General features: G+C 46.6%; 1 protein-coding gene across 5 annotated transcripts in view; it reads right to left on the reverse strand.

Annotated features, from left to right (window-relative positions):
- Positions 1–489: 489 nt before the first annotated feature.
- The window catches only part of rpap1 (RNA polymerase II associated protein 1), a 115411-nt gene continuing 103337 nt past the window's right edge, over positions 490–12563 (reverse strand). For all 5 annotated transcript variants that reach the window (XM_072486163.1, XM_072486161.1, XM_072486159.1 and 2 more), the window contains exons 20-25: positions 9274–9420; positions 8158–8300; positions 6878–7667; positions 5352–5528; positions 2928–2984; positions 490–1403 (exon numbers count right to left, since the gene is read on the reverse strand). In XM_072486163.1, coding sequence (XP_072342264.1) covers positions 1248–1403; positions 2928–2984; positions 5352–5528; positions 6878–7667; positions 8158–8300; positions 9274–9420 — 1470 coding nt within the window. In that variant the 3' untranslated portion in view covers positions 490–1247. The remainder of the gene's footprint in view (positions 1404–2927; positions 2985–5351; positions 5529–6877; positions 7668–8157; positions 8301–9273; positions 9421–12563) is intronic.

Consider the following 12563-nt stretch of genomic DNA (forward strand, 5'->3'; position numbering starts at 1 on the left):
ATGCCAATCAACCCAACCAATAACTTGAACTCTGTAACAATGTGAAGAGAAGTAAATTACAATACACGTCAGTACAATACACGCTTTAACAGGGCGAGGGAGGCCGGCCCGACCCCGGAGAAGTTTAATTTAAAAAAAAAAAATCAGCGGGAAACCCCCCGAAAAAGACCGCGATATCGTGGACCGGCGGGAGCTTCTCCTGAACGGGGCCGCTCCGCTCGCGAACGCCACCGGAAGTCGAAAAATAACCAGCTTTTTAATCTCTTCATTTAACTGAAGTTCCTCATTCCTGGTACCATTCCAGTAAATCTCCCCTGCCCCCTTTCTAACCACAGCCTTGCTGAAACATAGGCCCAACGTTGTATATTATTACTCCAGCTGATGCCTAATAAATGCTTCAGCCGGAACTTCCTTGGACCCTGCACTCAATGGGTCCAAACCTTTCCAGGGCTATCCCCTGCCACATCCCGACACATACACACATAAATATGAAAGACAAAAAGTTGTATAATTTATTCAATAATAATGTACACATTGGACCTGCAGCTCACGGTTCATTCATCAGAAATAAAATCTGATCCATGTAAACTGCCATAACACTATGCAATTGCATCCATAGAGGAGTTAACAGCAATCGCTCCGCACAATTCACAGACCAGGCAGCTACGTTAAGCCATCCGCTGTGAAATGGTAGCAACAAAGTTTATCCAGCCTTTCCAGAATTGTTTGCACTACTTCAAGATGGCCAATGGGCTCTTTGGTTACTTAATGCGGCATCTCTGAGTGAGGATGGGCCCAGCCAAACTGTTCTGTTAGTATAGTTAAAACAATGGCAGTGCAAGACAGCACAGCATGCTGCCGGTCTGTGGGGGCATTTCACAGAGGGTAAAACCTGCTCTGGTGGAGTTGGAGGGGAGACAGGGAGTCACCTCCAGTGTGACCCGCATAACCGGTACTCCATTTTAAGGTCTATGTCAACTGCAAATTAAAATATTTTCTTTACAAAACAGAGGAGGAGGAATTTTTAAATGACAAAATTGCTTCTGTCACTCAGCTCAGGCAGACAGTTATCAGCCATCTCCTGATCCCACTCAGGTACAAGATTCAGTCTGAGTACGTGTGGATCTGGCATTCTGTAACGGTTGGACTCATGTCCAAGAGAGTCAAAAATCACCCACTGGACTGGAGTCTCCCCTGTAAACAGGAAGCTTCACCCCATCCCCCTAGCGCCAGCTCCTCCTCGCCAGTCACTTGGCCTCCGGCCTCATCTCTGGATTTAGAAGGTCCCCAAGGACTTTTTGTATCCACCTGCGTCTCATCGGGGGCAGTTCCTCATACATATCAAACCCACAGGGCGACTCCTGGTTGGGTAACTTGAAGTGAAGCAGATGTCTTCTTAGTACCTAGACAGGAAAGGAGGAAGTAACCTGCATTTATTTCTTTCACAACCTCAAGACGTTTCAAAAGGCTTTATAGACAAAAGGAGTACAGTCATTGTTGCAATGTAAGAAATGTGACAGCCAACTTGTGCACAGCAAGATCTCACAAACAACAGGGGCAATGGCCAGGTAATCTGTTTTTGTTTTCTTCAGTGTTGAAAGATAAATGTTGGCGGGGACTTCCCTACTCTTCCATACAATACCATGTGATCTTTGTAAATTCATCCAAAAGGGCAAATGGGATTTCAATTTAAACTCTCATCCAAAGGTCAGCACCTCTGGCAGCGCAGCATTCCCTTAGTGCTGCAGTGGATTTTGTCCTCGTGTCTCTGGAGTGGGACTGCAACTTGTAGCCATCTAGCTCAAAGGCTCCCGCAATGGTAATCAATCCACAAAGCCTACTGCAAGGATTGCTCTCGAATGTGCTTTGGTGTAAGAGAGTAGGAGTTCCAAATGTGCAATGATGGCCAGGAATAGAATTTCTGGTCAATCCATCATGTCTCACACAATGGTGAATGCCTTGTGCATTTTAATACACAGACATCCCACCCTACTTGAAAGCCTCATGATCTCCTGGAAGAGGCAAAAGTGATAATTTCCCCTCCCCCCCCCATCTCTTGAAGGAATTCAGCAAATCAGTGTCCACCATACAAGAAAGTAGATGTTCCAGAGCTACACCATTCCTAAGAAAATAACTACTTCCTGATACCTAATGCAGATATGGCCTTATGCAACTTAAATTTGTGATCCCATCCTTCCCGACCTATTTAATTGGAACAAACTATCTACTCAAATGGTCTACTCCTTTCATCATCTTTTAAATCTCAGTAAGACAACCCCTAAACAATCACAAAACTGAAAATTTAGAATCCCAATTCTTTTCTCCGATTTTGATAATTAAAATGCTTTATACACTGAGAAAGAGTCTCGCGGCCTTCGTCTGCACCCTTCCCAGACTCTCAATATTATCCAACATGCGAGGGGACTAAAACAGGACACAGTACCGGGCAGCACGGTAGCACAAGTGGAGGCTTCACAGTGCCAGGGTCCCAGGTTCGATTCCCCGCTGGGTCATTGTCTGTGCGAAGTCTGCACGTTCTCCCCGCGTTTGCGCGGGTTTCCTCCGGGTGCTCCGGTTTCCTCCCACAGTCCAAAGACGTGCAGGTTAGGTGGATTGGCCATGATAAATTATCCTTAGTGACCAAAAAGGTTAGGAGGGGTTATTGGGTTACAGGGATAAGATGAAAGTGAGGGCTTAAGTGTGTCGGTGCAGACTCGATGGGCCAAATGGCCTCCTTCTGCACTGTATGTTCTATGCTCTATTCTAAGCCAGACCCGACCAAGGTCTTGTACTAGGTCAGAATAGTATGCGCCATTTGTACAGGTATAAAATTGAATGCATTGTCTCGAATAAAAATAATTCTGTACCCACTATTCCACTAAGTACAAGAGCCAAGTACAGCTGGAAATCTGAAATAAAATACCCACCTCATCTGTTAATAAATAAGACTTTCGAAGCATGCTCCTTCTGGCAGCATTAAACTCCTGTAAAACAACAAAACATCTGTACAGAAAACATGGAAAATAAAGTACGTTGCACACCACCAAGGTTTGAATCACCTCAATGTACTTACTGCTTTAATTTATTATAACTAAACACTCGAGTGTTTCGATGAATATTTTGGCATATAATAAATAAATTGCGAGTCTCTTGGACTTTAATCTTCATTGTGAGTGGCTGAACAAACATAACATTCCAATTAATGATTGCAATAAAGCCCAATTGATCTGGATAAGTCCGTCAGTTCACGTATTAGTTCTGGTATAATTGATGTCTATTCTTGTGCAAAGTCCTTACATTATAAACGCACTTTTACTGTACTCCAGGGGTGTGCTCCACGCACATTTCAGAAAGCCTTTGACCAATTTACAGCTTCTTTGTAAAAGTGTTTTTCCGCTGTTCAGATTTAGCCCAAAAGACCGATTGATGAGCATGATTGGTGTTTCAAATTGACTGCTTTATCTGTAGAAGCCCGGACTAAACTTTACGCATCTTTCTAAAGCACTGATGCATTTTTCGGCTTTTAGCCATTTGTGTGCTTAATTTATTTCTGCATTGGAGATGATGCAAGACATCTAATCCCCATGGAATGCTGAATCTCACCCTGATAATATGCCAGGACTTCTGGTTTGCAAAGATTACATAGCATTCTGAATCCTTTGAAAGCTGAAGTATTGTTTGATTGAATAGGTCAGCAGTTTAACAAAATTTCCCATTTATTAACAATTTTGTGCTCAAGGTGACAGATTATGTGGAACATACAGCACAAAAACAGGCCATTCTGCCTGTCCTGCCACATCCAGTCATGTATGGTGGTGGACAATTAAACAGCTAAACGGAGGAAGAGGTACAATTTCACTATCATCAATCATGAGGTGCCCAGCACATCAGTGCAAAAGACTTGGCATTAGCATTCGCAAATATCGCCAGCCGGGAGTAACCAGTGATCCAGCTTGGCCTCCTCTCGGGATCCACACAAGAGTACAGGTGCCAGTCTTTAGCCAATTCAATTCATCATATGTGATCTCAAGAAACGGCTGAAGGTCCCGGAAACAACAAAGGCTATGGGCCCCGGCAACTTCCTGGTACTGAAGACTTGTGCTCCAGAACTAGCTATGCCCCGAGCCAAGCTGTTCCAGTGCAGAAAAGTTTCACTCAATTGATTTCCGAGATGAGGAGGTTATTTTATGAGGGAAGGTTGGACAGGTTGGTCCTGTAAACTTTGGAATTTTGAAGAATAAGGAGATGATTTTATTGAAATGTAAAAGGCCCCGAGGGGGCTTGACAGAGTGGATGTTGAAATGACGTTTCCCCTTGTGGGGGAGACCAGAATTAGGGGTTCCAGATTAATAATAAGGGGTCTCTCCTATTTAAGACGGAGATGAGGAGAATTTATTTTCTCTCAGAAGGTCAAAATTGGAGGTGATAAAAGTAATGTCAAGTGTTTCAGAGGACGAAGGGAACCAAAAGTCTACCCATCTCAGTCTTGCACTTTTCAATTTCCTCCCAGTAAGTCACCAAGGCATAGGAGAGGGCCATTCAGCCAGTGAATTCATACCGCTATAGAGTCCAGTCAGTCGGCAGCACGGTAGCACAAGTGGCTAGCACTGTGGCTTCACAGCGCCAGGGTTCCAGGTTCAATTCCCCGCTGGGTCACTGTCTGTGCGGAGTCTGCACGTTCTCCCCCTGTCTGTGTGGGTTTCCTCCGGATGGTCCGGTTTCCTCCCACAGTCCAAAGACGTGCAGGTTAGGTGGATTGGCCATGATAAATTGCCCTTAGTGACCAAAAAGGTTAGGTGGGGTTATTGGGTTACGGGGATAGGATGGAAGTGAGGGCTTAAGTGGGTCGGTGCAGACTCGATGGGCCGAATGGCCTCCTTCTGCACTATATGTTCTATGTCCCATTGCTCCACTCCACCCCCACAGCTCCTTCAAGTGCCTATCCTATTTCCTTTGGAAATCGTTGATCATTTCCACTTGCAGCACTTTTGTAGGCAGCAAGATCCAGCTCATTACATTAAAAAAAGGTTCCTCCTCACATATCCCGTATTTCTTTCCCAAAACCTTAAATCTGTGTCCACTAGTCCTTACACCATCAGCTAAGGGCCCTCACATTCTGTCCATAATCTGTGACGACCAGAATGGGATGACTCTCTCAATATGTCCAGCAGCCTTCAAAGATCTATGCGTATGAACCCCCAGGTGTCTCTCTGCTCTTGTATACTCTTTGGAAATGTGTCATTAAGTATGTGTTGCCTCTCCCGATTTCTTCTGCAGAAATGTTTAGCCTCCCTGTGTCCTCTCAACATTCCCATTGATTGCAGAGAATTTTGAGTCAGACGATGCCTTACCTCATTGACAGCCTCTTGCGAGAAGATGAAGCTATTGATGTGAGCAACAGCCACTGCATAGAGCACGGGACACCAGCTGAGTCGTAGGGTACCCGTCACCAAGGTCTTGAAATACTGCCGCACAAGGTTCAGGGAAGTCTCGGCGGGATGGGTGTAATTTTCCAAGGGGATCGGCAGCTATTTTGATACACAAAAGATTGCACAAGTTGAAAACTGTGAGCAGACTAGCTTCTTGTTAAGTGCAAGTGCCCTCAGGGATTTCACACATCACTCCTTTGCCATGGAGTTTAGCAAAGCCTAGATTCATATCCCGTTGTGGCCTTGCATTCCTCACCTCTTGGACATCCTCGAACCCCATACAACCCTCCTAGAACTCTGACCTTGCATATCTAGATATTGATTCCTCCACCCGCTAACATCCCACCTTCAGCTCCCCAGATTCCAACCTCAGGAATTCCCTTAAGTCTTTCAGCCTCTACCACTCTCTTCCTTTGATCAAGCTTTTGAGCATCTGTTCCAATATCTCCTAATGTGGCTCTTTAACAAATGTTGTCTAGTCAATGCTTCCCCGAGGTGCCCTCGGGTATTTTAGATTCAAGATGTTACACAAATGCAAATTTTTCTTCGGATTTCTATAGGATGTCAAAGCAAGGAGGCCTATTTGGTCCATTGTTTTAAAGAGCATCCAATTCTCCCACACTTTCCCCAAAGCTCTGCAATATTTTTTCTTCTCGTATAAATATATAATTCCTTATTAACCTTGAAAGTTATTATTTTAAACTGTGCATTCCAAATCCTAATAACTTGGTGCGCAAAATTCTCCTCCCCTGGCTATTTTATCAATTATCCAAAATCTATATCCTCTGGTTACCTACCTTCCCGTCAGTGGATGTTTTTCCTTTATCGACTCGAAAAAAACACCGTATAATTTTAAACACTTATTATGTCTCCTCATAACACACTCCATTTATTTTATTCAAAATGTGATGCATCGAGAACTTGCAACGTACAAAACATCAGCTGAACTTACCCTTTGTAAGTTTTATTTCTATCAAGGTGGGAGAATATCATATCAGGTGCCCAGTAACAGCACTAATCTCTCAGGATAAGCAAGACGTATGTCAGCATGTCAAGTAAAACCTCCTCCTTTCCCCCAATTATCTGCCTCAGCCCCAGCCTTAATTATATGCTGAACCCTTTATGAATCCCTTATACTCACTCGTATCTAGAATGAGGATGTTCAAAATCAGTTCATATGCACTTAAGCATCATCAAAAAGAGGTTTCCATCTGTCTCAGTTTGAAGGTGATTTGAACCCATGTTCTTGATGCAAGAAGGAAGCGTCCAACACACTGCACCATCGAGACCCTCAAACCAATCTCATACATACAGTTAAGTCATTATTGGTTGAGCCATCAATTAGTTCAGCCAATTGTTTCACCCCGAGGAACCCGACACTGGCCCATTCGGGAAGAAAACCCTGGAAACCTCTAATAATTCAAAATTATGGAAATTGTTTGTGGTACCTGCTTTAGCTGCACTCCCAGTGTCCGCAATACGCTAACGTGCTCCCCAAAGACAGCCTTGCGCAGTTGGATATTGAACTTCCTCTGCAGGGGCAGCAGGAGAAAGCAGCCAAAAAGCTGGTTGCCAAACGAGACACTCTCGAACTGCTCAAGGAGGCTAATGTAAAGATCATGAAAGGAGGTCAGTCCTGGGAGTGTGGTGTTCAGATCCAAAGTGTTCATCTTCTTCTGCTGACAGTAGATTGACAGGAGGGCTGTCAGATTGTCATGAATGCCTGGCTCCAGAAACAGATTGCTGCCTGTGAGGAATACGCATGCGAGCCTCGCCAGCTTAGCGGCCAGGGGCAGACCCTGCAAAAGTTCACCTCGCCAGGTTTCCAGCAGCAGTGCCCACTGAAGACTGCTGGTCACCATTTCCACAAAGTTAGCAGGAAGTGAGTCAACCATCTTGCCCTTCATTTCCTCTCGGTTCACCTGGTCATACAGGTTGATCAGGGGCAGGAAAGTCCAATCGGCCGGCAGAAGAGGACCCGTCATCTCGGGAAGCAGCACTGATTGAACCAAGTGATTCTGGCCTGTGTAGAATGCCTGCGACCGTAAGATGGCAGACTGGAGGTGTGCAAAATGAACCAGGTAGTGCGCACGGATGGTGGGAAGCTGTTTGAACGCCGCTGCCAGCAATGTTCCACGAGTTGGATTAGAATGAACTTTCATTGAAGTGTCTCTATCTGCTCCAAGCTGGAGAATGTAGGAAAGATCTTCAGCTTCAGGGCCACCCGATTTACCTTCCCTGTAAATACAGCACACACAACACACTGTGAACACTGCATACATGCCACACTGTAAACGCTGCATTCACTCTACACCGTAAATGGATAATTATGGATAAAACTTAGATCATTGAGGCTTTGTACTCAACTAACATCACTAAAAGCAGCTTACCTGGTCTCCCACTCATTATCTTATCTGGCCAGAACCTCATTGATATTTAGGGGGACTTGCTTTGCACAAATTGGCTTCCATATTTACTACACTACATTTTAAAAGTACTTAACTAATTGGAAAGTGTGTTGAGACAGCTTTTGTTTGTGAAAGATGCTATAGAAATGCAAGTCTTTTTCACATTCTTTACAACAGCCCAAACTTATTTCATCAGACTAGCCAGGGAAAGGACACATTCACCGAGCAGTCCAGGTTTAGAACCAGGTAACACAATAGAAAAGTACTTCTAATTACACTTAGCAAAAATATTGAGCAAATTTTCACTCTGGGATACTCACGGAATCAAATCCTGGTTAAAAGCCAACTTCGACAGGAGCACATGGGCCAAATGCTCATTCCCTGGCAGCAACTGACTGAGCAACGACATAGTAACATAGTGATAGAGTGGAGCTTGCCGGGTAACTTGAGGACTGATAGCAACCTGAAAGGAGGAAAGAGTGTTGAAGGACTGCAATATTGTAATTGGAAAGAGAAGTCTGGAGGGCTGGGGATAGGACAGGGGGCAGGGAATTTGAGGGTTGAGGGCTGAAACCTGGAGGGATGGAGAGCAAGTCTAGAGGAGACAGGTTTGAGAAAGAGTTGGGGAGGAAGGTTGGGCAGAGTTAGGGAATAAAGGAAAGTTCTGCTGGTATGGGAGAATGTTTAAACAGCCCAGAGTGCATCTTTGGACCTCCTCATCAGAAGGTTTTGCCAAAACCCAATCTATGATACTAGTAATAGTTGTCTGCATGTGATCCAATGAACGTCTGACATGAGCAAAGTGACAACTTCACACTACGTTCAATTAACTAGGCAACATAGCCAGGGGCACAGTCACCAAGATTGTTCTCCCAAAAGTGGGCTGTGTCAGTAGAGAGAATTTTCATGAGTTAAGACTCAATAGTTTCAGATCTGTCACAAGTGCTGGAAGCAATTTGAAGTAATTAATTGAGCAGAGCATTAACATATATTTACTTTAATCATAATCTGTGATCAACTTTAATTTATTAAAGGATTATTCCAGGATGTCTCAAAGCATTTTACAGGCAGACTGTTATGTCGTGAAATATGACAGCCAGATTGTGCATTGCAAGATTCCAAAACAGCAGAGATGTAAATGACTTGTTAATTTGTTTTATCAGTGCTTTTGAGGGATAAACTCTGAACAGGGTTCCCGAGAGAACTTCTCTTCTCCTTTGAAATAGTGCAACAGGACCTTTTGAGGGGGTTCACGAGTCCTTGGTGCAGCATTTGCTCAGTACCGCACTGCAGTGTCTGCCTGGATTATGGACTCACATCTCCGGGGTGGGGCCCTGAATCCATGCCCTCCTGATGTGACAGATGTAATACACTGATGGATGTAATTCCTGTGCATTAAACAAGCCCAATCTGAAGCAACAAGTAGGACCACTTACTGTCTTGGATGCGAGTTGAAGTACAAAGTGCTGAAAGTGGAACTCATGACGTAGCAACCAAGCAGAGCGATGGTTTATTGGCGGGGTCCCCTTACAGCTGTGGACCAGGTAATCCCTCAGACCTTTGCTGTACAAAATGGTGGAGCACTGCAAACAAAGTGTGCAAAGAAACAGATCAATGACAGGAAGCACAGATGAGCAGCGTGAGGAGCTGCCAGCTAATGGTTCACAGCATAGGGACAGGAGGCAGCCATTTAGCCCTTGGAGATTGCTCCACCATTTAATTAGATCCTGGCCAATCTGCGATTTAACTCCATTTACCTGCCTTGGTTCTGTAAACCTTATTATTTTTACCGAGGAAACAAAACTTCCAAACTCCGAGTTGAAATTTTCAATTGACCACCCTGCAACCCGACCACAAACCTCAGCAGCTTTTTGTGCAAGAATTCCAGATTTTCATTTTATGTGAGGAAGTGCTTCCTAAATCACCCCTGAATGACCCAGCTTTAATTTTGTGGTTACTCACCCTCATTCTATGCACTCCCTGCAGTTTTTCTACCTCATCAACTCCTTTAATCATCTTAAACACCTCAATCAGTTCACCCCATAATCTTTTGTATTCAGGAGAAATACAAGCCTAGTCTGTGTAACCTTATAATTGAACTCTTTTAGCCAAGGTAGCATTCTGGTGAATCTGTGGATTGCCCCCCCAACCCCACCCTCCAAGGTCAATATGCCATTTCTGAACTGCAATATACTCCAGATGGGTCTAACCAGAGCATGTACAAGTTTAGTGCAGAATTTTATTTGGGCAGATGAGGGCATAGTGTGCAAAGCATGAACTGCTACATTTTGAAGAAGCTGTTAGTCTATTGTGGGTGGGACAAAGAATTACAACTTTGTCCAGGGGAGGCTGATAGAGAACTGTAATCCAGTGCCAATCACTCTATGAATCATGTGATTAGGCAAGATGGAGATCTATTAAATATCACCTTTTGTCTTGATCTAAGTGCAATTAGTAAGATTCATTAATAACTAATGCTTGCTGATGAAGCTCTGTAAGTTTATACATCCAGCCATTAATGAAAGCTAATCAATTGCTCAAGGACACACATCATGTTGAATTACAAGTGTGAGAAAACCAGCTGTTTAATGCTGAATATATCTGTGGCCGCGATTTGACCAAAATGTTTACAAGCGCAATCGTGAGCGGGAATTGCTGCAAGCTTCCCAATCCTCGGCCCGGCGCGGTCGTCACCGCGATAAACATTAATCGGTCCACTCAATGAGGACCCATGGGCTTCATGCTGCAAATCATGGCCCCGCCGGCTAATTCGCCAGAACCGCATTCGCCAGCCCCCTGCTAACATGGGAGAGCAGCACTTGAACCATTCCTGCACAGCCAACCCCACTCAGCTCACAGCCATGCCGCCGAGACGACCAGCATGATTCGGGGATGCCGACCGGGCAGACTACTTGAAGTGGTTGAGGCCAGATGGGATGTCCTGTTCCCAGAGTGTCAGTGTCGCCCAGGCTACCCCATTATCTCCCCATACTCCCCAGTCCCCCCCATACTCCCCGTACAGCCATCCCTTAACACTCTGAGCACTCCTCCCAACCACGTGTGACTAACGATGCCCCCTCTGTGTCCCCACAGGAGAAATTGGCCCACAACCGACAGGAGAGGGCCCAGAGGGCCGGCAGGGTGTCGGACATCAGAGTCCTCAACCCCGATTAGGAAGGGGCCTTGGAGGTTGCGAGGTGGCCAAGGATAGATCATTGACCACCGTAGAGATCGGCGCAAGTCGCAAAGGTGAGGATCTACCAGGTACCCACAGATGAACTGTCAAGCGTGAGTTAGTCATGCCATAAAGACTGACCCATCCCTCACACTGGCCACATGTCCATTCTCCCACAGGATCAGCAGCCGATGGTGCTGGACCATCCGGGGTGGTTCCATGCCCCTGCCCCCCATACCCCCACCCAAGTAAACACCTCGGAAGAGAGCTCCGAGGATTCCATTGTTTTCACTGCACAGCTGTCATCCCCACCCTCCACCAGAGACACACACCTCAGTGGGAGACAGTAATGGTCAGGCTTCTGGGGCACATTCTGGTGAGCACCTCACAGTTGTCGATGCACCTCAGGTTGAGGCAGGAATGCCCAGGCGAGGCAGCATCCAGAGATCTGCTGGATCCCAGGACCCAGCTGGATCCGAGTCAGATGCTGAGCCTCTACACCAGGTTTACCCGGAGCTGATGCAGACGACAGGGTAAGGCCGTGGGATTCAGAGGGGGATGTCAGCGACACTCCAGCAGGTCCATAGCAGATTGGAGGAATCCCACAGGCGATGGGTGCAGAAGATGGTGCCGGCAATGCGTGGCACCGAAGCCAACACTGCTAATGTGGCGACCGCAGTGGAGAACATGAGTGAAGGCATGGCTCAGTCGGTGACGGCCATGGCTGAGCGCCTCAACAGCGTGTCCCAGTCGCTGGAGGACATCACCAGTACCAGGTGGACCTTGATCAGGTCCACAGAGCACGTTCCAGTGTCAGGTGAGCATTGCCGGGGCACTGCAGAGCATGTCCCAGTCACGGAGGAGCATCGCAGAGGGTGTCGACACCATGCTGCAGATATTGGAGAGCTGCCAGGGCTGGAAGAGCCAGATGACACAGGGTCAGCTGGGACTCAATACAACTGCCCCTCGTGCCGAGTGGAACCCCAGGGTCCTATGGGCATTGATCGAGAGGAGGTGGCACTGGATGTGAACCCGGAGCCATCCTCCGGAGTGGCGACGGCAGCCACTAGCTCCCCTGAGTTCCACACTCCTGACAATGGCGTTTCTCGCAGTCAGCATGCTGTTGATGCCACACCGTGTGGCACGGCAGGGCATGTGTCACCAGCACGTTCGGAGGGGCCCTCCAGCCCCAGAGGACGCCCGGCAGGGGCATCGAAGGCCATGGGACACAGTAGGCAGCAGGCTTCCTCGATCTCGGATGTGCATCCTGGGGACACACCTAGACACAGCAGTAGAGCACGGAAGGCTAAGCATATGGAAGATCACTGAGAGGGCATGGCAGGGGTAGGGAAGCATGCACACAAGTGTATGATCTTCATGTGGTGGTCGCACATGAGCTGGATGTTCGGGGAGTGGACCCCCCCTTCCGGTCAATGAAGGGCACTCCCAGTCGGCCCCTCGAGCATAAGGTGTCATGCGTGCCATCCATTACCCCCTGGACCTGGGGCACCCTGTCGATGGTGGAGAATTTTGCTGCTCCGGCATCTTGTT

The sequence above is a fragment of the Scyliorhinus torazame genome, chromosome 2 (genome assembly GCF_047496885.1).
Source record: "Scyliorhinus torazame isolate Kashiwa2021f chromosome 2, sScyTor2.1, whole genome shotgun sequence".
In the NCBI taxonomy this organism is placed as follows: domain Eukaryota; kingdom Metazoa; phylum Chordata; class Chondrichthyes; order Carcharhiniformes; family Scyliorhinidae; genus Scyliorhinus; species Scyliorhinus torazame.